This window comes from Glandiceps talaboti, chromosome 1 (genome assembly GCF_964340395.1).
Source record: "Glandiceps talaboti chromosome 1, keGlaTala1.1, whole genome shotgun sequence".
NCBI lineage: Eukaryota > Metazoa > Hemichordata > Enteropneusta > Spengelidae > Glandiceps > Glandiceps talaboti.
The window spans coordinates 19,308,289-19,329,899 of NC_135549.1; the positions used below are offsets into that span (position 1 = coordinate 19,308,289).

The 21,611-nt window shown below is 35.3% G+C and overlaps 1 protein-coding gene across 1 annotated transcript in view; it reads right to left on the minus strand.

Annotated features, from left to right (window-relative positions):
- Positions 1 to 21,611, minus strand: part of LOC144437673 (protein MON2 homolog) — a 47,813-nt gene that overhangs the window by 12,537 nt on the left and 13,665 nt on the right. The window contains exons 15-23 of the mRNA XM_078126715.1: positions 18,890 to 19,041; positions 15,664 to 16,011; positions 14,266 to 14,478; positions 8,783 to 8,958; positions 8,002 to 8,164; positions 7,064 to 7,330; positions 2,599 to 2,797; positions 1,246 to 1,820; positions 329 to 475 (exon numbers count right to left, since the gene is read on the minus strand). Of these exons, the coding sequence (XP_077982841.1) occupies positions 329 to 475; positions 1,246 to 1,820; positions 2,599 to 2,797; positions 7,064 to 7,330; positions 8,002 to 8,164; positions 8,783 to 8,958; positions 14,266 to 14,478; positions 15,664 to 16,011; positions 18,890 to 19,041 (2,240 nt within the window). The remainder of the gene's footprint in view (positions 1 to 328; positions 476 to 1,245; positions 1,821 to 2,598; positions 2,798 to 7,063; positions 7,331 to 8,001; positions 8,165 to 8,782; positions 8,959 to 14,265; positions 14,479 to 15,663; positions 16,012 to 18,889; positions 19,042 to 21,611) is intronic.

A 21,611-nucleotide genomic window follows, 5' to 3' on the forward strand; every position in this document is an offset into this window, starting at 1 on the left:
AAACTGAGAGTGACTCAGTCATATTTTTTTACAAGTACAGCAATATGTTGGCTATAAACACAATCAAAATTCTTGAACTCAAAGAACATTCCTGCCTGAAAATACTGATCATGTTATTGAAAGATTTTAGTAAGGTTAGGAATAGCTTCATTCTTCTCTATTGATAATAACTGTTTGACAGAGTAACAAAACTGACCTGTATGCAGAAGACATGGAACTGAACTATAAAATGGGGGATGACTGCTGGCAAATTTAAACTATTGCTTAACTCAAACAATGCTATGATTCTCAAGGTATGACATGCATATTTTGAATAAAATAGACTCACCTGTTTGTTCATAGTGGCTGGGTTGATGAGTTTTGTTTCTATCTTGCCATAATTTGGTGGATGACATGCAAAACTTACGAAGATTAACAGTTGATTAAATACCAGTGGATACATACACTTCACACTATCAGGACCCTCACCAATAGCCTGTTTGAAAGAAAACAGTTCAGTCATCAGAAATGTTTCAGAATTGCCTATTCTTGCAAATGAATTTTTTTTTCATTCTCATGGATCAAGTACCTCTGACGGTGTGGATGTGGGGTGGGAGGGTTTGTTATCATTACCACAGGGGAGGGGGGTGGGGGGGGGGGGGGAGAGAAACCATGGATAATATTGAAGTCATGTGATGTTTTATCTTTTGCCTGAATATCACTCCCATACCTTACAACTAATACAAGTGTAAAATATCCCTATGCATACTGTATTTCCTACCAGCAATTTTATGTGAAAATGGAATGTTATTGATAAGGCCAAAAATAAGATGGGGTTGGTCAGATGTGAAATGTACAGTTTTGAGATCACTTCTGATTTGATATGGATTCCTAACATGACATATGCCACATACTGTACTTTTGGCTGTAAACTTGAAGACATAATTCAATAAAGACTTTCTTTCTCTGTCTGTCTGTCTGTCTGTCTGTCTGTCTGTCTGTCTGTCTGTCTGTCTGTCTGTCTGTCTGTCTGTCTGTCTGTCTGTCCGTCCGTCCGTCCGTCCATCCATCCGTCCATCCGTCCGTCTGTCTGTCTGTCTGTCTGTGTCTTCCCATCTGTCTAAAGTGGATGCGCTGTTTGTCTGTATATCTTTCTTTATTTCTCTAGTTATCAGTCTGCCATCTCCCTCGTATGTTACTGGTGGTTATCAAAGTATGACAAGTTGTTTACTTTTCAAACTGATAAACTAGAAAAGGTCACATTACCTTTTGAATGACATCAATGGCTGTCAGTACTGCATCTTGCAGCGACGTAATTTCATTGTCGGCAAACGATGGCACCAGGAATGGTGATGACTCATTACTAACAGGAACAGAGACTGCACTACGTAGCACTATACATAACTTTTGAAGATCGGCGGACACAAATCTGGGTTTGATATGTTCAAATAGAGGTGGGAAGATCTGAATTAAGGCAGTGAGGAATGCTTGAGATGGAAGTGATTGCACTTTGTTAGAGTCTGGTGGAGAGGCGGACTGTATTCCAATGCTGTGCCATACACGCCATGCATTAGACCATAAAGCAATGTCATCTACACTACTATGTACAGACAGGTCAGTTTTAGAACTGCCTGATTTCGGCCTTCCAATTGATTCTACACTGGATGATGATGCCACAGCACCATCAGACACTTCTTTTGGATCTCCTTTCTTGGCTTGAGTTTGAATCTCCAGGATTTCCTGAAAACTTTTCAGAGCAGCTAGGGATACCTCAGAACTGCTGCTTAAAGCTGCTGACTCGATGTACTCTAACAGCAAGGCCCAGGCACGGGGATAGTCACCTGTAGAAAATAACAGAACTCATAGTTAGTCATATAAAACTCATAGTTAGTCATATAAAACTCATGATCAATAATATTAAACCCATAATTAGTATTATTAAACTCATAATGTATAATATTAAACTCATAATGTATAATATAAAACTCATAATCAGTAATATTAAACTCATACCTAGTCATATAAAACTCATGATCAAGAATATTAAACCCTTAATCTATAATATAAAACTCACAATCAAGAATATTTAACTGATAATCAATTCATATTAAACTCATAATTAGTCATATAAAACTGATAATCAGTAATATTTAACTCATAGTTAGTAATTTATTAAACTCATAATCAGTAAATATAAAATAATAATTATAACAAATTTGAAAAGCTTCGACCTTAATTCTGTACATAAAATAGATATTGCGTAACTAGGTAATTTCCAACACAAATGTACAAAATGTTCATGCACTTATTTTTCTAAGCCCAATACTTGTACAAGCATCTTAGCTCTACAAATAAAGTCACTTCACAGTGATTGAAAAACAGTTCAGACACTTCACTGGCACCAAATGAAGAATTCCTCTAAACAAGAGAGTTGCAATGTACTTACAGCTAAGTCACTTTTCTAAGTTAATGTACTCATTCACACCTAGGTAAATATATCTGCCAGTATTAAAGATTGACTCCTATATCTGACATTGGCCTTTAAAAAGTACACATTTACCTCTTTACTAGCTGCTAACCTCTTCCTGTCTACATTAATGCATATACTGAAGAGCTTACCGAGATGTTTGAGAGCCTGTCGCCATGTATTAAAGACTCTAGCAACTCCAGCAAGTGTTAAAACTCTGGTCTCAGCCCACTGTTTCTCTGCTGTATCCCTGGAATGATGAATTAATATATTGCCACCAGCCATTTCAGTCTTATCTGTGGATGCATCACCTGAACACTTCTGAACTTTGTCTAGAACTGGAAACAGAACCTGGAACACAATCATGACAGCAATGTCAGGGGTCAGTGAACTTTACTACAACTCTAATATTAATAATCAAAGGTTATGCTGTGAAAGTGTACAAAGTGACCTATGTACATAACTATTGTTTGGGAATTCTGATGAGCTTAAAATTACCTTTATTAATTTTGTAGTGTCCAGAACATTACCCTGTATTGGAAATTCTGATGATTTTAATTTTTTTCATATTTTAGTGTCCATAACAGTTCACACCACCCTGCTAACTCGTGGAGATTTGAGTTATACCCTTGTCAAATTGCTGGTGATGGCATCCATATAAAACTAGTTATACATTGTGTTATACTTCTAACACTTACAGAAAGTCAAATTGGATGCTTGTGATAGTAATGACAATAAATGTGTTTATTAACAGTAACAAGAACTAAACTCAAAATATGATCAAGGCCAAGATCAGTGATGTGTATTCAGCTTGAATGATGTTTCTCTTTTGTTGTACTCATGACATTAATTTTTAAAGCTTACAATCCAAAATAACTGAAAGTGGTAAGGATTGAACCAAAATGTGTAGAAAACAAACCAGCATACCCTCTGAACATTTGAACAATCATGAGTCCACAAAACATTAGCTCAATCAAAGCCGCATCTACAATATAGACTGGGGGTCACGACTTTTATAAAATAAGCTCCAATATGACAAGCTGTTCACATTCTATTTATGGCTCCTGTGACCTCTTTGCTAAAGGTCATTCACTCTAATCATGCATTACTCTGTGTATTACAATTTACAGCCATGAATTTATTTCTCTGTCGAGGTGATGTTGTCTTGTGTACAAAAAGTTTATTTTATGCTGTCTTCCAGGCAGAATATACTCCAAGTCAGAATTAATACATCAGATACTTTGTATTTGGATAATTGATAGAGGAGAACAACACAGTTATGGGTATGGCAGGTAGGACAAAGTATAGGAACCAAATTTGTCTAACAAATACAATAAATATGGTTGTCATTTGGTCATACTTGATACTGCTGTGAAACAAAAAGTCCCCTATTTCATGCAAACCGGGCACAAAGGTGACATACACAAGTCCGCTATTTCATAGAAATCAGGCACAAAGGTGACATACACATGTTCCCTATAATATGTCAATACAGATGCAACCCAATGTGATGTGTGGTATTCAAACTTATCACATTGTGAGAGTGTAAATGAAGTTTTTATCAATACCAATACTATCATTTTTTCATTACAAGTGGAAAGAAGGTACAGTAAAATCTATCTAAGTTCCAAACACACCTACTCAGGAATTTCTAACCAGTTTGGCAGACTGTCTTGATAATTTATGTATAAGTAACAAGAAATGTGTCTTATTAGGCGATTTCAACATTGATGCAGATAGCAACAACAGTGTGTTCACTGATTACATCGCAACTCTCAATGAAAATAATTTTTACCAAGTTTTAGATACACCGACCAGGGTAACTGCTGACACCGCTACATTAATTGACCATTGCCATGTAAATTTTCGTGATTATTTCATTGAAGCTGGCACTATTCAAATTGATATAAGCGATCACTATCCCATTTTTGCTATTTTCAAGGACTTACGTCATGTATTCAATACCAAAACAGCTGATTACAAGTACGACTTTTCCTCTTTTAATTCAGCCTCGTTTAGAGCTGACATGGCCAATATTTCCTGGAACGATGTTTACAATTCAAATGATCCAAATGTTGCATACAATACTTTTTATAATTTGTTTCATGATACGGCAATTAAACATGTACCAATTAAACGCGTTTCAAGGCCTCGAAAGCGTTTACGGAAACCTTGGCTGACAAAAGGTCTCCTAGTTTCAATTAAAAACAAACAAAAAATGTTTTCTAAAACAAAACGACACTGTGCAAACTCTTCAATTCACCATCAATATAAATTATATCGCAACCTGCTGACAAAATTGTTGAGGTGAGCCAAACGAAAGTACTTTTGTGATAAGCTGTCTTTGTCTGTTGGAAATGTTCGTAAGAAGTGGCTGACTATCAATGAAATACTGAACAAGAATTCTAAAAATAATGCTCCACAAAAACTAAAAGATGATAAAAATCCTGGTAATTTTGTTACAAAAAGTACAGATATTGCCAATGCTTTTAATTCGTTTTTTGTTGACATTGGACAAAACTTGGCATCACGAATAAATTGTCGCACCAACTTCAGTGAGTACCTTGATAGTCAGCAATCTCAGTCGTTCTTCTTTCATCCTGTTCATCCATGTGATATTTTTACAGAAATTAGTCAACTTGACCCATGTAAAGCTGTAGGCTTTGATGAAATACACCCAAAACTTGTCAAAGAGGCAGCTGAACATATTGTTGAACCACTTGCTCATGTCATTAATATTTCTTTGTCGCAGGGTGCCTTCCCAGAAAAGTTAAAAATGGCAAAAGTAACACCAATTTTCAAAAAAGGTTGTGCTACCGAAATCGGCAATTATAGACCTATTTCTGTATTGCCAGTGTTTAGCAAACTCTTTGAATCTGTTGCAAATAAACAATTGTGTTCATTTTTTGAAAAATTTAATATTCTCACTGATAGCCAATATGGCTTCCGTAAGAAATACAGCACAAAACTAGCTTTAGCAGACCTCATAGTTGAAATATCTAAGCAAATTGACGACGGTTTTGTTACTTTTGGTATTTTTATTGATCTCAAAAAGGCTTTCGATACGATAAATCACTCTATCTTGTTATCAAAACTGTATCATTATGGGATTAGAGGGTCGACTCTTAATTGGTTCAAAACTTACCTAGAAGGCCGAAAGCAATATGTTAATATAAATAATTGCACTTCAAAAGCCAAAACAATCCCTTGTGGAGTTCCACAGGGATCCATCCTAGGCCCACTTCTCTTTTTAGTTTATATCAATGACATCAGCAAATCTTCTGAACAATTCAAATTCAGGTTATTTGCTGATGACACCAATTTGTTTTATTCAGAAAAAACACATAAAATTGACATAGATACTATTAATACTGAGTTTAATAAAGTGCATACCTGGTGCAAGTCTAATAAACTAACTATTAATATTGACAAAACAAATTACATCATTTTTAAAACGACCAATAGAAAGTGCAACATTGAGGGCGCTTTATCTGTCGGTGATCTGCCAATACAAAATGTTCCATCAGCCGTTTATCTCGGGGTAACTCTTGACCCCTCACTAGCCTGGAAATCCCATATTGATACAGTCATTAAGAAAGTCAGCCAAAAAGTAGGCCTTATCTCATATTTACGCCATTATCTCCCTAAATCAACTATGTTACTTTTGTACAATTGCTTTATTCTTCCCCATATAATGTATTGTATTGAAATTTGGGGCAATGCATATAAAACTCACTTAGACCGCATTTTTAAATTACAAAAAAGACTCGTTAGACTGATCACCTTTTCTGATCCAAACACACCTAGTGCTCCTTTATTCCGACAACTTGGCATTCTTAACATTTATAAGCTTTGTAAATTCCAAACTTGTGTATTTGCTTTTGATTTAAAGACAGGTCATTATGCTCATTCAATAGATCGTTATGCTACCTCTATATCACATTCATATAATACACGTCTTGCCACTGGCGACAACTTCGTTATTCCAAAAGTAAATTTAAGTACAACTCAAAACAACATTTATTACTCTATCGCAAAACACTGGAACGAAACTCCAAATCTGATAAAATCAATAACCTCAAGAAATTTATTTAAAAAGTCGCTTAAAAATTATCTTTTGAACACAGTATAGTGAAAATCCTGTATCATATTTTTTCTTTCTAATGTAAGTTTCAGTCTTTGTTGACACTGTAAATATATTTAATGTATATCTAATGTATATAAGATGGCAAAATTTACTGCTTTCATTTAACAAGTGTATGTATTCAGGGCCAGAGACTCGATTAGTTCCACTAGAACTACCTCTCTGGTCCTCACCAATCATGTACATGTACATTTATTCTTGGTGAAATAAACTTATTATTATTATTGGGTACTAGGGTTCCTCATCAAAATTTTAGTTGCCGTATACAATGTATGGAAATCTATGCCAGTTTTATCAAATCTCCCTTCTGTTACTGGGGTTACCAAAGACTTGAAAAATCACTGGGTACGCTCTAGGTAAAGCTACTAAATGCTAAATTTGTCAACTTTCTCTGTAAACACAGCTGAGAATTGCTTTCATTTCACCACTTGCTAGATTTCACATCAAGTACAACAATGAGAGAATGTACATACCTGCCAGAGTACTGTTTGCCATGTTGGTGGTTCCAACAGACTTCCATGTGCACTGATAGTTGAAAACAAAGTCTGACCTGCAGACTTCCTGACAGCCGGTCTCTGGTCTACACACAAATCAGCTAGTTTGGAGTATACACATAGCCATAATGCATCAGATGGTGGTAAGTGACTCGGCTTCACACTACTTTCTCCGATGGCAGCATCCTTCTCAAGACCTACTTTTATCTTGTTTCTGTTCTGGTAAAGGTAATCTGCAATATTCCACTGGAAGGAGGAAGGAGAGCAAGTGATGATTAGTCAATATACCACATTTTCAAAATAACATTCTCGAAAGATGAGTATAATTAAATAGAAAAAGTCATGTTTTCCTAAATATTCATCTTTACAAATGTATCTTAGCCAAGCAAACATTAATGTTATATGAATACTATTGATATCAAATACTCAATATCACCCAACACCTAACTTAACCATTAATGTGATATAATATGATTGTACGTATTGGCTAACTTCTCTTTACTTGCCCCCCCCCCCCCCTACATACTGTTACATATTTGAAACCCCCTCCCCATACATAATCTGATTTTGATCACCCAAAGGTGCAGCTGTTGTATATTATTACATATGTACCAGAGATTACTTGCACCAGTGTGCATGCATACTAGTGGTATATTTTCACTGCAGTGCCATACTAAAAACATTACTGTATTCCTGCATGCAAATGATATGCAAATAAGGATGCAGCGAACACAGCAAGCACTCTTGGAAATACCCTGAGTATGCCACACATGCACTCACGCGTCATGGGGTTCTGTCACATTCCCCACCCCTTCCCTAGACATTAACAGCAGATATTTTGTACAGTAAAACAAAACTATAATAACCAAATTACATAATAATGTGTGTGTAAGTTGACACAGATTATTCTGACTTACCAAGAGACCAATAGAGGTGAGACTTATGTTGAGTTCTTGATTTTGAAGACCAAACTTTGCAGACACTTCCACACATACTTGTAAATATTGACTAGGCATCATGGGTAAGAAATCATTCACTACCAATTGTAGACTTTGGAATGCGACTCGGATCAAATTCTCCCTGTCAATCAATCCGTATATTATTATACAAATTAGATCATGGTCACGTCAGAGAAACATGCAATACACAGCTACAGATATACGACAAAAATAAATGTTTACTTTGAGACTGGCACCCCCCCCCCCCATCCCCTTGCCACCAATCACCTCTCCATCAGCCATTAGCTTTCAATGGCAACCCAATGAAAATGCAATACATCAACATACATACATTTATGTAATATGTACAAAGGTTTACATTGAGACCCCCCCCCCCCCCCCCATCTCACGAGTCCGCACTCCCTCTTCCTATCAACTTTCAATAACGGTAACCATATCAATGAAACAGAGTTATATGTACAAAGGTTTACTTTGAGACCCCCCACCCCCCGGTGCTTTCATAGTCCTGTTTATATCATTTATACCACACATAGTCGAAGGCATGACTGAACTTTATCATCTGGGGCTGCTACACCATGGCAGTTATCTGACCTCTACATTACTGATTGAACACTGTACAGTTACATTCTTGTATCAGGTTTTATGAAAAGAATACACACAGTCATGCTCAATGTCAAATCTCAGACTTTGTTAGTGGTCTGAGGTCAAATGTTGTTTTTTTGTAACAATCTAGTCTTACCCTTGGTCATTGGTCACATCTCCTATGACCTCTAGGACCAATGGCCAGCCATGTTCCAGTGTTTCTCCATTATCTTGTATAACCTGGAGTACACATTCTAATTGTTTTTGTCGGATATCTGCATGGCCTACTCCTGTCAGCTCCTGTAGTGGAGACAGCAGCATGGCCTGAAGTCTCTGCAATAGCAATCAAAAGGCAATATTTTGAACGAATAAACTCAGACATGAAATATACATGAGTATAGTTTGGGATTAAGCGATAGGATTCTGTACCATATGGTATTTGTGATTTTACAATCAATTACAAAATGTAACGTTACTCTGATGGTTATGCCACTTAGCATTTTTTTAATCAGGGGAATAATTGGGATAAAATTAACATATGTTCAGTTTACACTTTATCTAGGTTACACGAAAACGTAAAGAATCACACAAAATTGTAAATTTAAACCATACAAATTCTTTCCAAGGTTACAAGGGTTCTAAAATACGGGTTGCAAAAAACCTGCCAATATGAAAAATGTCATGAAATGTAAGTAAATTACATATCACAAATCCATATCTGGCACTGTACTCAGTAAAATGTGCATACAATGTAGACTAACCCCATGTATGATGAATAAATTCGTTTATGATCAGAGACACTGTGTGTGTGTGTGTGTGTGTGCAGATAGAGAGAGAAGGTTAGTCCCAAAAGACACACAGATAGAAATAATATGTCATAATATGCAGATATGACAACCAGTACCTGCAACCATCCTCTCATGTTGCCTATGCAGTCATTGCATCTTGATGGTAGGACGGTGACTGCCAGACCAAACTAATTTTAGCATACAGTACTAAATTTGATGCATTCACACTGTCAGCTGACTGACTGTACATTTACATAGCACATTAATTCATGGATTATAACATAAAACCAAAACATCTGTGACATCAGCGTAAAAAAATTCCACGTCATAAAGACAAATATATTCATTTATAAAGATTGTTGAAATACACAATAATTTTATAACTCCTGTATTGAAGAATATCAAGATGTTCAGCATGATATACCATCTGAATAACACTTTTAGTTCAGCTTCTGATAACAATCGTAATAAATAAAACTCAGTTGACGTAATGTTTTTGTTAGGTTTATTACTACTAGCATCACTGTTATTATACTGTCTTTGTATATTTGATTACACTGATCCTTCTATTGTCACACCATTGTCATATCCCTAGACAAGACATGAATATATACTAGACATTACATAGAAAAGATGAGCCTGCATTTTTTTAAAAACTCTCAGTATGAACAAAAGCCCTGCTTACACAATAGGAGCAAGTCAGTACCAATTTAGCTTTTTGAATTTATGTTTATCCTGGTAGTTATCATTTAGACATTTTGAAGGGAAAAAGCCCAAGTATGGCAAAGGTCATTTTGATGTTCATCACAGCACACAACATTCAACACCCACACACACATGATTGCAATGATGGTTTGCTAATTTACATTACAACTATCCTGAAATATGCCAATTAGTATAACAATGTAGAAATGACAATTTGATATTATTAAACATTCAAGTCATTAAACTGTATTGTCATCACTCAGAGTACATATCAAAATATGATGTCCAAGCCCTGTTTGTTATGCAACATGTTGTGTAACTTTTTTCTTTAAGCGGAAAATATTTTGATTTGTAACTCAACGGATATCGTTATGAAAATATCCAAGATCAGGGTAAATCATTATCCTTGCTATTACAACAATCAATAATTAACAATAATTACAAGATCACGGTCCTAAATCCAACATAGTGGATCTCAATGGCTGAAGCTGAAAAGATGCATGATACCAATAGCGGAAAAGAATTTCAAAAGAAAAGTACAGGTTTACTGTTTTGCAGTAAATAATTGACTGTGGACTGAGAAGCATGGTCTGTATTTTGCACAGACATCGTCGCAAACCACGACCGTTTTACGGTACCGTTCTTAACGAGCAGGTCCCTACTTTTATTTCAAAGAAATAATAGCTCTGGTTTGCTAGAATGTGCAGAGAGCTAATCAATAACATTGACATTATCAGAGCTAGAAAATTAGCAGTAGTCCAAAATATCATATCAAGACTATCAAATTTCTAAGGTCACTGGTAGTATGTCAGATCGATGGAAATCAATAGAAAACTGTAATTGGAACAATGCGCTTGGCTAAATCTAACGACCCAATCTAAAAGTGAACGTCAAACTCTGATTGCAAGTTGTCAAAGTTTTTGTATGGGTTCATGGGAAGCACACAATGCCTAGTTTAAGAATGCTAACAATCAGGGATATACCCATTCTTATATAGATATTACTGAAGATTTTTCTTTACTGGGTTGGTGAAAAGCATGCAGTATGAATTTCTACACAAGTCATCACAACAAACATCAATTTTTTTTTTTTTTACAAACATCTAGTAATTTTTTTGTATAAAACTGGATGTAATATAAAAGGGTATTTATTTAGATGAAAAGAATGTGCACACAATAAATGACATTAAATTGGTATTTATGCACAGTTTTACAGTCCTGTTGTCTTATTATATATGTACCAGAGATTACTTGTACTGGTGTGTGTGTGCATACTAGTGGCATTTGCATTGTAATGCAATACTGAAAACATCATTGCATACCTGCATGCAAATGATATGCAAATGAGGACACTATTGTTTGTTCTACATAAAAAAATGTGTGATCGCAGAGTGTCATTTTTACAGAAATTTGTTGTTTCGGATAAAGATATGTGATAATAACAGAACCCAATTCTGTGTGAGTGCCTGTGTGGGTACTCAGGGGTATTTGTACTTGTGCTTGCAGAATTTTCTGCTGCACTTTCACAAGCATAGCCACAGAGAGAAAACTGCAAACACTTGTGCAAATACCCTGAGTATGCCACACTTGCACTCACGCATCATGGAGTTCTGTCATAATATTCATGTAATCTCACCTCTGTCATTGGTAACAATACTCTGAACAGATGACAAGTCAAGATTGACTAGAACATACTAACCCTGTATCTAGAAAGCAGTACTCTTAGTGAAGTCTGCGACTGCTCCCATGACATGTTACGTTCTGTTTTGTTCTGACAGCTACTGTTATCTGACAATCAATTCATGTATTACTTCAATGATATAATGTCAGATTTGATAGCCTCATGTACTGACTTATGGGAATACTCAAAATGTCAAACCATAAATGTACACAAAAGCAGAATATTCATCAAAACATTCTAATTCAATTCAAAATTCAAACTGTGAGTTTGTTGTTTGAGTTTTTACTGTCTGACACATTGTATAGAACCATTAAAACCAAAATATCATTTCAAAAATGATTTTCCAACTGCTGTAGTGAATAGTGAAAAAAAAAATGTTTTCATTATCATTCTTGACAAAGCCAATGAGTTAGTTCCCTTTATTAGCAAAATATAAAGATGACTGTTAACTTAGATAAAACAAAAGTGGTAGTTTTTAAAGCAGGAGGGCGTCTTGCAAAATCCGAGAAGTGGCTTTTTGATGGGAAACCATTAGAAGTTGTGTCCTATTATAAATATTTAGGTATTATTTTCTCATGCAGGCTAATCTGGTCTACTGCAGCAAAAACTCTTGCTCAGCAGGCCAGAAAAGCCTTTTTCTCTATTCGAAGAGCGACTCAAGTGACAGGGATGTTTGCGTTTGATGTTTATTTCAAAGTGTTTGACACCATGATACTACCTATCCTTACCTATGGGTGTGAAGTGTGGGGTTTTGAGAAACACGAATGTCTTGAACGGGTCCAGTATTTGGCTTGCCGATCGTTTTTAGGTGTTTCGGAGAAAGCTCCTAACGTGGCTGTCTTGGGTGAATGTGGGCGCAAGCCGATTTTCTTTTATACGGCAAAACGCTGTATCAAGTACTGGGCCAAAGTTATAAATATGCCCACGACTAGGTATCCAAGGAAGTGTTACGACATGCTTTTGAATATAGAGAAATCTGGTGTCAGATCTAGAAGCACATGGGTGTTCAATGTCAAAAACCTATTGATAATGGCTGGTATGAGTAACGTGTGGGATCTGCAAACTGTAAATAATATTAATGAGTTTATACATACCTTTTCTGAAAATTTTGAAAGATTTTTGTTTTCCGATTGGCTCAGCTACATTTGTTCTCTCGATAAATTGTCTACGTATTGCACTTTCAAATTTTACCTCAAGCCTGAAAAGTACTTACATGTAGTCAGAATCCCTGCTCACATGCAAATGCTTGCGAGATTTCGTTGCTCGGCCCACTACTTACGCATAGAATCAGATAGAATTCATAGTATTGAGAGAAATCAGAGAATATGTCTTTTGTGTGATGTAAATCAGGTTGAAGATGAGTACCACTTTCTGCTAGTTTGTCCTTTCTTTTCCAACATAAGGACAAAATACATTCCTGCGCAATTTTTGGATACACCTTCAGATGTAAATTTCATTGACCTACTTTCAAGTACAAATGTGGATCACATCCAGCGTTTGGCAGCCTTTGTTTTTCACGCTATGACTTTGAGAAAGAAACTATTAAAATGATGATTTGTAATGTTTATTATATTTTCTCTCATTTGCTTGTGTATTTATTCATAAATTATGGTTCTGAATTGTCCTTTTTGTTTGAAAACATTTAAATCTTGTATTTTGGGCCGATGGCCTTTGAGTACGAAATAAATGTGACATAAACTTCTATAAAGATGAAGGGTTACGGCCCAAAATGTCAGTTTTTCAAAAGTAAATTTGGTGCATATTGAGCATTCTAATTTTAACAATTACATGTTTCTGATAGCAGAATATGTTTCTGTACCAAAAAAAACCCCAGCATTCCACGATAACGCTTTTAATGAATTTTAAATTCTGTTAAGTATGTTTCATTTCACAAACCATGAAGAGTATCCTATGATAAAGGTTATGAAAATGAAACAAAATGAGAACTTGAAGTTGTTTTGTATGGCTATGGTGGTTTCCTTGACAGACAGACAGACAGACAGACAGACAGACAGACAGACAGACAGACAGACAGACAGACAAACAAACAGTCAGACAGACAGACAGTCAGACAGACAGACAGACACAGACAGACACAGACAGACAGACAAACAGACAGACAGACAGACAGACAGACAGACAGACAGACAGACAGACAGACAGACAGACAGACAGACACAAAATCCAGTGTTTGGCTATTTGTATACTGGTTTATACCACTCAAAGCCAGGAAATGTGCAACAATGTCTTTCTGTTTACCCTTCAGATAAACATTTACATTTAGTTGTGTCACCTAGACACACAATTTACATACACAGCCAAGAGACAAATACAAAATTAACTGATTTCATCAATTTTTAAAAAACTACACTTCCCTAAATAATGGATGAAAAATCTAATCCACAGACCAGATAGAACAATACAATAACCATACTAGGAAGACAATGACAATTTCATGTGAACTTACCACATTTTCATGCAGTGGTGGTTGGTGTTTATATGCCATAGCTGCTCTCACAAGTGCTGTGACTGCTTCAGCTCCCCATTCCCTCATTCGTAGGTGAGAATGTTGACAGACTTCCAACAAGTGACCTGTCACTGGTGTCCATAGGATCTCAATACGTGGTAAGTTAACCAACCCTGTCTCTAGTAATTTAGCAACAGCAAACAGTGATGGTTCCTGAAAATTGAAAACAGTCAAATATAATTCCAAGACAATAAATAATGGACATTTCTATTGCAGCACACATACATATATGTGAAAGTACATGAACAAAAGACTGGCAAGTAAATATCCTAAAAAAAAAAAAAATTTAAAGAATGAACTGCGAAATGTTGAAAAATATCAAATGGATCAAAAATGGAAAACATACTGATAGTGATAAAATAAATGCAACACACAAATGAAGAAAATGATTTTAAAAAGCTCCACATTTCAAACTTAAGGAAAATGTCAAAAAAAGTACTGGTTAAGTCGATACCTGTATGTGAAACATATATGAGAGAGTCAGACACAGGAAGGTATGTATGCACTCCCTATGTACATATTATTATCCACATATTGATAAAACAATAATACATTGTACTGGTGTTAATGTTACAATCTTACAGTTGTACACTTTCCAAAACTTTCAACTATTGATAAGATTAATAAGGATCAAGTTATACACACCAATATATGAAGAATGTTACCATTACATAAATCAAGTAATGTACCAGGAAAGTCTTTGCATGAGAGTCAGGTCAATGAGTCACCCATATTCAATAATGATTTTAATTTTGATATCTGGTACATACTTTAAAATATACCTGGTATCTATGGGACACCTGTTGTCAGGGGTTACAAGAACAACTTACTGAGATGTTGTAACTTGTATATATAATATTGTTTATTCTTTCTCTCTAGTTGGTAAAACCAATATACAGTTCTCCTGATTCAACATGTCTTAGGTTGCATTCTGTTTATTGGTTTTGCTGACCAAATATTCTAATTTTTAAATTTTTAAATTTTCTTTTATTGCTGCATATATACATGCATTTTGTATTCATTTCTTTGAATGAGTATACTGGACAAATGGCTCAATCAAAAACTTAATCAATCAACAAATCAATGAACACAAACACATACAAAGCAATACATGAATGTAAGAAACGTATACACACACACATGCATGCATGCACGTACACACACAAGCACACACGCATGCATGCACACACATACATATACACACACACACACACACACACACACACACAAACACACGCACGCACGCATGCACACACACTGAAGATGTGCATGACTGTAATCATTTTTACTGACAAACTTTGTGAGGATGTCATAGAAACTTAAGAAAAGTTAACTTACCCTGTTAGCATGTGCTAGTTCCATAGACTCAGAGGAGAGTTTACACAAAGCATCCACTAAGTGGTGCAGTGCTACATCATCTAGATATTGTGAGCTTTCAAATAACCTTGACAACATAGCCGACAGGACTGGTAATTCTGCCATCACTGCTGTAGTAATGACAGCATTTGGTCCCTCTGAGGCACCTCCAGCTTTCAAACTACCACCGCTGGCAGGTTTTAGACCTAGGATCCATGTCAAGTGTTGTAAGGTTGTGAGTACCAGATGCCAGGCACTGCCTAGAATACCACCATGACAGTGTGCAACACTTAGAATAGCACGCATACACTGTAAGTTCTTGGCTGTTAACTGTCAATAAGAACAAAACCAGTAGTATATAGTACTGTTTCTTTCACTTCAAGTATTTCAACAAGAAATACAAGTACGTTTATTCCAGGGAGAAATTTCATTGTTACACCAACAAGTTGCTGTATTATAATTTAGACCCTGGCTATATAATGGATGAAGGGGTTCATGCAAAAAAAAAAAAAGTACTGTATGAAATTATCAGGGGTTGATATTTGACTACTGATAGTGGAATGCACTAGTTGATAAGTGTCACTTACTGTAACGTGCATGCAAGTTATTTACATAAAAACTTGTTGATGTACAACTACAAGCTTGCAATTCCATTAACAATTTACCATATTCTGTTTTATTGCAAAAATTTGAAAACAAAAAAATGGGGAGAACGATACTACGGTCTAGCTGTCAAAGCATTAGCTGCAAGTTTGCTCATATTCTAACTTATGATGAAGTATTAATTAACCAGGGTCTACTGTATAATAATCAAACTGAGTTTAGCTTGGGGAAAAAAAGAAACTCTGCACCAGTTATACTTTACATGTCAACCAGTATGGTCATAATATGATATAGCTGTCTTGGAGTACAAAAATCTTAATCATCACCAGTTTGCTGGTTTGGCATCTTTTTACTCAATATATTCCACGAGTCTGATATTTCAATTCTAAATAAAACACTAGCCTGTTGGAAGGACAAATGAAATTTCTCCATAGGTATATCATACGTTGAGTATCATAGCATTGATTTTGCATGTATGATACATAATATGTATCATAAAATGCCAGATTTATTTATTAATCTATTTATTTACAGCATTTATTATACACTCCATAATTAGCGCACACTTTAAAACACTAGTTAGTAGCTGTAACGTTTGCTATATTTTTTGTTCTTATTTTCAACTCATTTATTTAATCACCTCATGATTAAATTTGACAAGCTCAGCATTTCAGAAAATGTAAAATAATTTGTTGAAGAATGTTTTCTTCATACGTACAGATATCCAGTCAGCATACATAGGTACCATCAACACTAGCAAACAGGTAAATTAAATTCTGAATCACCTAATATAGGAAGATTGAACACTTTCCATGCAGTTAATGTTTGATAAGTTTTCTAACATTCAAACGGAACAAAAAATATCAAAAATATTACAGCTACTAGGGTTTTTAAATTAGCACACCTCTTCCTGGTTATCTCATGCTTCACTTCCACTGAAATATACATTTTTTTTAAACAAAGAAAACCCCCCATGTTTTTTAAGTGTGGATACTGAATTTACTGATACTAATCATTTGCAACCATAGAATTCATCTAAGTGGAATGAGATTCTGAAACAACTCTGCAAATTTTGTTATACATGATTACATCTCAATTACGTGGCTCTTGCTACTTAAACTTTATTCAGAATTGTCAGCAGTTTTGTTAAAATTAAAGGCAGTAAGGAGGTAAGATCTAAATTCCAGGCATTTCCCAAAGAAAGTTATGGTACCAGGTACGGTATAATCTGTGTAAGTTTACCAGTCTCAAAAACAAAACTGACTAGTCTGTATAAAATTTCCATGACATGTAAATAATCAATGTTTATTATTATAAATCTTTGAACACTAGTCAAGAGAATATAAAATGATTGATTCGTCTTCCACTATCCATGCTAACATAAGCGTTAAAAGCAAGTGTTAGTTTTCAAATTTTGTAACCACTTTAGACTAGACCCCGTCCCTCCTTTCTGACAACCAGGAAAAGTTGTTAATAGTAACAAAGCAAAGCAAAAGGTGCTAAAATGATCATAATTAGTATTACAGGAAAAGTGAAACTAAAGGGGTGCGGTATTAAAATGACATTCAATAAACTGTGTGAGGTATTAGATACATTCAATACACATATTGGTTAGTAAAATGTGAAATACAAAAGATATCTACTGGGGACTCAAGCTAAACCTCTAGTGTAGTTGCATGACATATCAAAACAAAACTGGGTACTACAGGTACAGAACAAAATATCACATTTTGCAGCATTTTTACAAAATTTGTGTATTTTAATAGAATTTGTAGTCTAGGATGCTGGGTTACATATTTCTCTAAAAGATTCACAAGTTACATAATTGTTATGTTTTATTCTTTGAATAACCATACCTTTACATAATTTTAGATGTGCACATGAGTGACTGGCAACAGTAACATGAACTACTAAACATTTGATTATAGTTTTACTACTGACACTCCATGCAAGTGAAGTGTTACTATAAGTTAGCTTAGTACAAACCAAACATTCCTTTAGAATACATACTTTTAGGTAAAGCATTGGGTTACAACAGAGTACAGACAAAGCTTGCTAGTAAATATCTACTTTGGCTTTCTGTACAATTATACTAACGCTTTATCTCACAACTATTAGTATTAGAAAAATCTGTTAAACTAATTGATCTGTTTCACATTTAAATTGTATTTAGGTGTGTGTGTGTGTGTGTGTGTGTGTCAGTGAGTGTGTGTGTGTGTGTGTGTGTGTGTGTGTGTGTATAGATGGATGGATGTATGTATGTATGCTCTACTAATAAACCATATCTGAATAATTTGATTGAAAACATACTACTATAAAACTATATCAAAACTTCTATTCAATTTGTCTTTGCTACTTGTATCTACCATACAGACAGCCTACAGTTCAACTCCCTACACCAAATTTTCCCTAACTGCCTATCTCACTCAGTAATGTGTATCTACCATACAGACCGCCTACGGTTCAACTTTCTTACCACGTTTTTTTATCTTCCAAGATTGGAGTAATCTTTACTGATTTCATCTTACCGACAGCCCTGAGTTCAAGTTACCAGTTTGTTGCTGCATTTTATGTGTCCTAGACCAACCCAGCTACAACTACTCACCATTACCGGTCCTTGTTGAGTCCCTAGTACTGTAGGTAATGGGGTGCCTACCGCTACTACCTGATTACGTCCATCCGTGGCTTCTGGTGGCCCACTGTCTGCTGAGTATCCGATAGTCAGGAGATTATCTTTGCTTGAGGTGCGTCTGTGACCTACAAACAATGTAAAAAGTTACATATTTTTAGCAATTCTCAGTCAGTACCTGAAATAGAATATTACTGCCTAGGCACATCATAACAATGAACATTTGATTTCTTGGTCGACACCAAAACTTCCACTCCAAACAATTCATATGCATTAGTATAGGTGTGCATGAGAATAAGTCGACCTTCTTGTTCTATTTTGACCCACTAGCCACTAGCATGAGGGTCAAATGCTATTGCAGGACTGAGATATTGAGAATTCACATCCATACGCGGCTGCAAAGATTTAAATTACACGAGGGAATTGAAGTATTGAAAAATATTTGTTTTGTATTTGTGCACTGCGGATTATTGTAAAAAAAATGAAGTGAATTTGGCTTTTTTGGGCAGACAACATTCAGTGGAATCCCGAGGTAGTGTTTCATTTGTACATTTGGTATTATTTCTTTTGCTCAATATGGTAGTACATAAAACTTTCTTTACGGTGCATACAGTACTTTGGTTATCATATATTTAACAGTAAATCATTCCTGGGGTTGGTATACTCCACGGTTTTGACCAGTAGATGTAAACTTTAGCAAATACCGGTATGGATATGGAGGACACAATGGATGCAGACAACATCAATCAACTATCAAATACATATAGCCTAATTTGATGACAAGCTTACCACTATTTTAGCACAGTTATGTTGATGTTTAGACCGATTAGATCTCTTGATTTTCACCATCAATATACTGGTATCATATTACTGTTAATACTATTAATGTTATAATGAAACACCAAAAAAGCATAATTATGTATTAGCACAAAAGAATTTAGAACAGGTATACAAATGAGGCACCAACTGGGAGCTCACCTGAAAGTAACTTGCCAAAAAAAAGCAAATTCACCCTTTCTTTCTACAATGACACATATTTTGCAGAACGGCAAAACAATACTCTACCTAGGTTTTAAAACATCCATATATGACATTGATGGCTGACACTTTAATTCCAAAATCAAATTTCAGACAAAGCAGGAAGATTGATGTGACACATGTTGTCATTTTAGTGCTGTGTTGTTACTTTTAAATACAACTGAAATCTTCATTCCATCATGGACATAGAATTAAATTCTGAAGTGCTTATTTCATAAGCAGCGCCCTCTAGTGACTTCATGTAGAAATGATCGTGAACTGATAAATCATGTCAAAGTAAGTTTCAAGATTACAAGTCTTCTTCTTTAGTTTACTTTTTTCCTTCAAAAATTGAAATAAAACAACAGTGTTTGGTTTTCAGAGCTTGTCTGTCTCGTGTTATGACAAGATGAATTCCTGGCAATGAAGTCTGGTTCTGGCAGTGAAGAAAACACACTAATCAATTCACTACAAGGTGCTCTTTGTTAGGAAGGTATTAAATTCTTAGCGTTTTTTCAAAAGGTGTTCTTTGGTGCTTTGATTTTCTCAATCCCCACAAAAATACAAACTACAGACCCTGATGCAGTGAGATTGACAGCTGTGATTGTTACACATTGCCACGGAAAGAAAAAAAAAAACGATAACATTTGAACAATGAATGGATGCAGTATCACCTACCGCTAAACAGTTCCAGTAGATCTTTATCAAATAAAATTATCAAAATAAAACAATGAGAAATGAAATGAACAGACAAAATGATATGATTTATCAAATGAATCATGCACATTCAACTGAACTGCTAGAGCAAAGACAACATCACCTCATATCAAGCACTAGTCTGTGAGATGTGAGGAGTCATGCATCCCTATCAGCCAGCTGCAGCACTCACATAAATAAAGAGAGGGCCGATCATGGCTGACTGACATGACATGTCTTACAGTCTAACCAAGTACATGCAATACATTACATGAATTTGATAAAGCCCACCACCATATAGTCTTACCAATGTCCCAATGTCTACATGTACATCACACTGTCACAGTCACTGAATCAACATACCTCAGTTATTGCAAGTCAATTTTATCAATATTATATTCAGGGTGACTGCATCAACGTTTTAGAGAGAATGGCTCCATGGAAATGGCAATACATTTACAGGATAATGCACTAGTTTTAAACAAACAATTCATAGTATCGTTAGATTACTGCATCAACTTCTGAGAGAGAACGGTTCTTTGAAAATGGCAACATAGTTGCAGGACAATGCACTCAAACTTTAACAAACAATTTATGGTCCCGCTAGATTACAGCATCAACTTTTTGACATAATGGGTCTGTGAAATTAGCAATGTAGTTACAGAAAAAAAATGCCATGATAGCTTTAACAAACATTACTTTTTTCCTCCTTCCCAACATAATTTTTTTTTTCATTTTAATACTCCTTACTTGGCTACCAACTCTGATAACAATACTTGCTGTGAATAGGGAGATGATGATTGTATCCCTGTATCATCTAAATTGCCTGCTATAGTGTGAAATACAAGGCTAAAGTTCACACAGTACATGCCATTGATCTATATTATAATATAACATAACAGGAAATGCACTGAGTTGTTACCGCTATGAAATCTTTCTCAACTTTTGAGCTGTTTTCATTCTACACCAGGCAAGCAAAAGTATG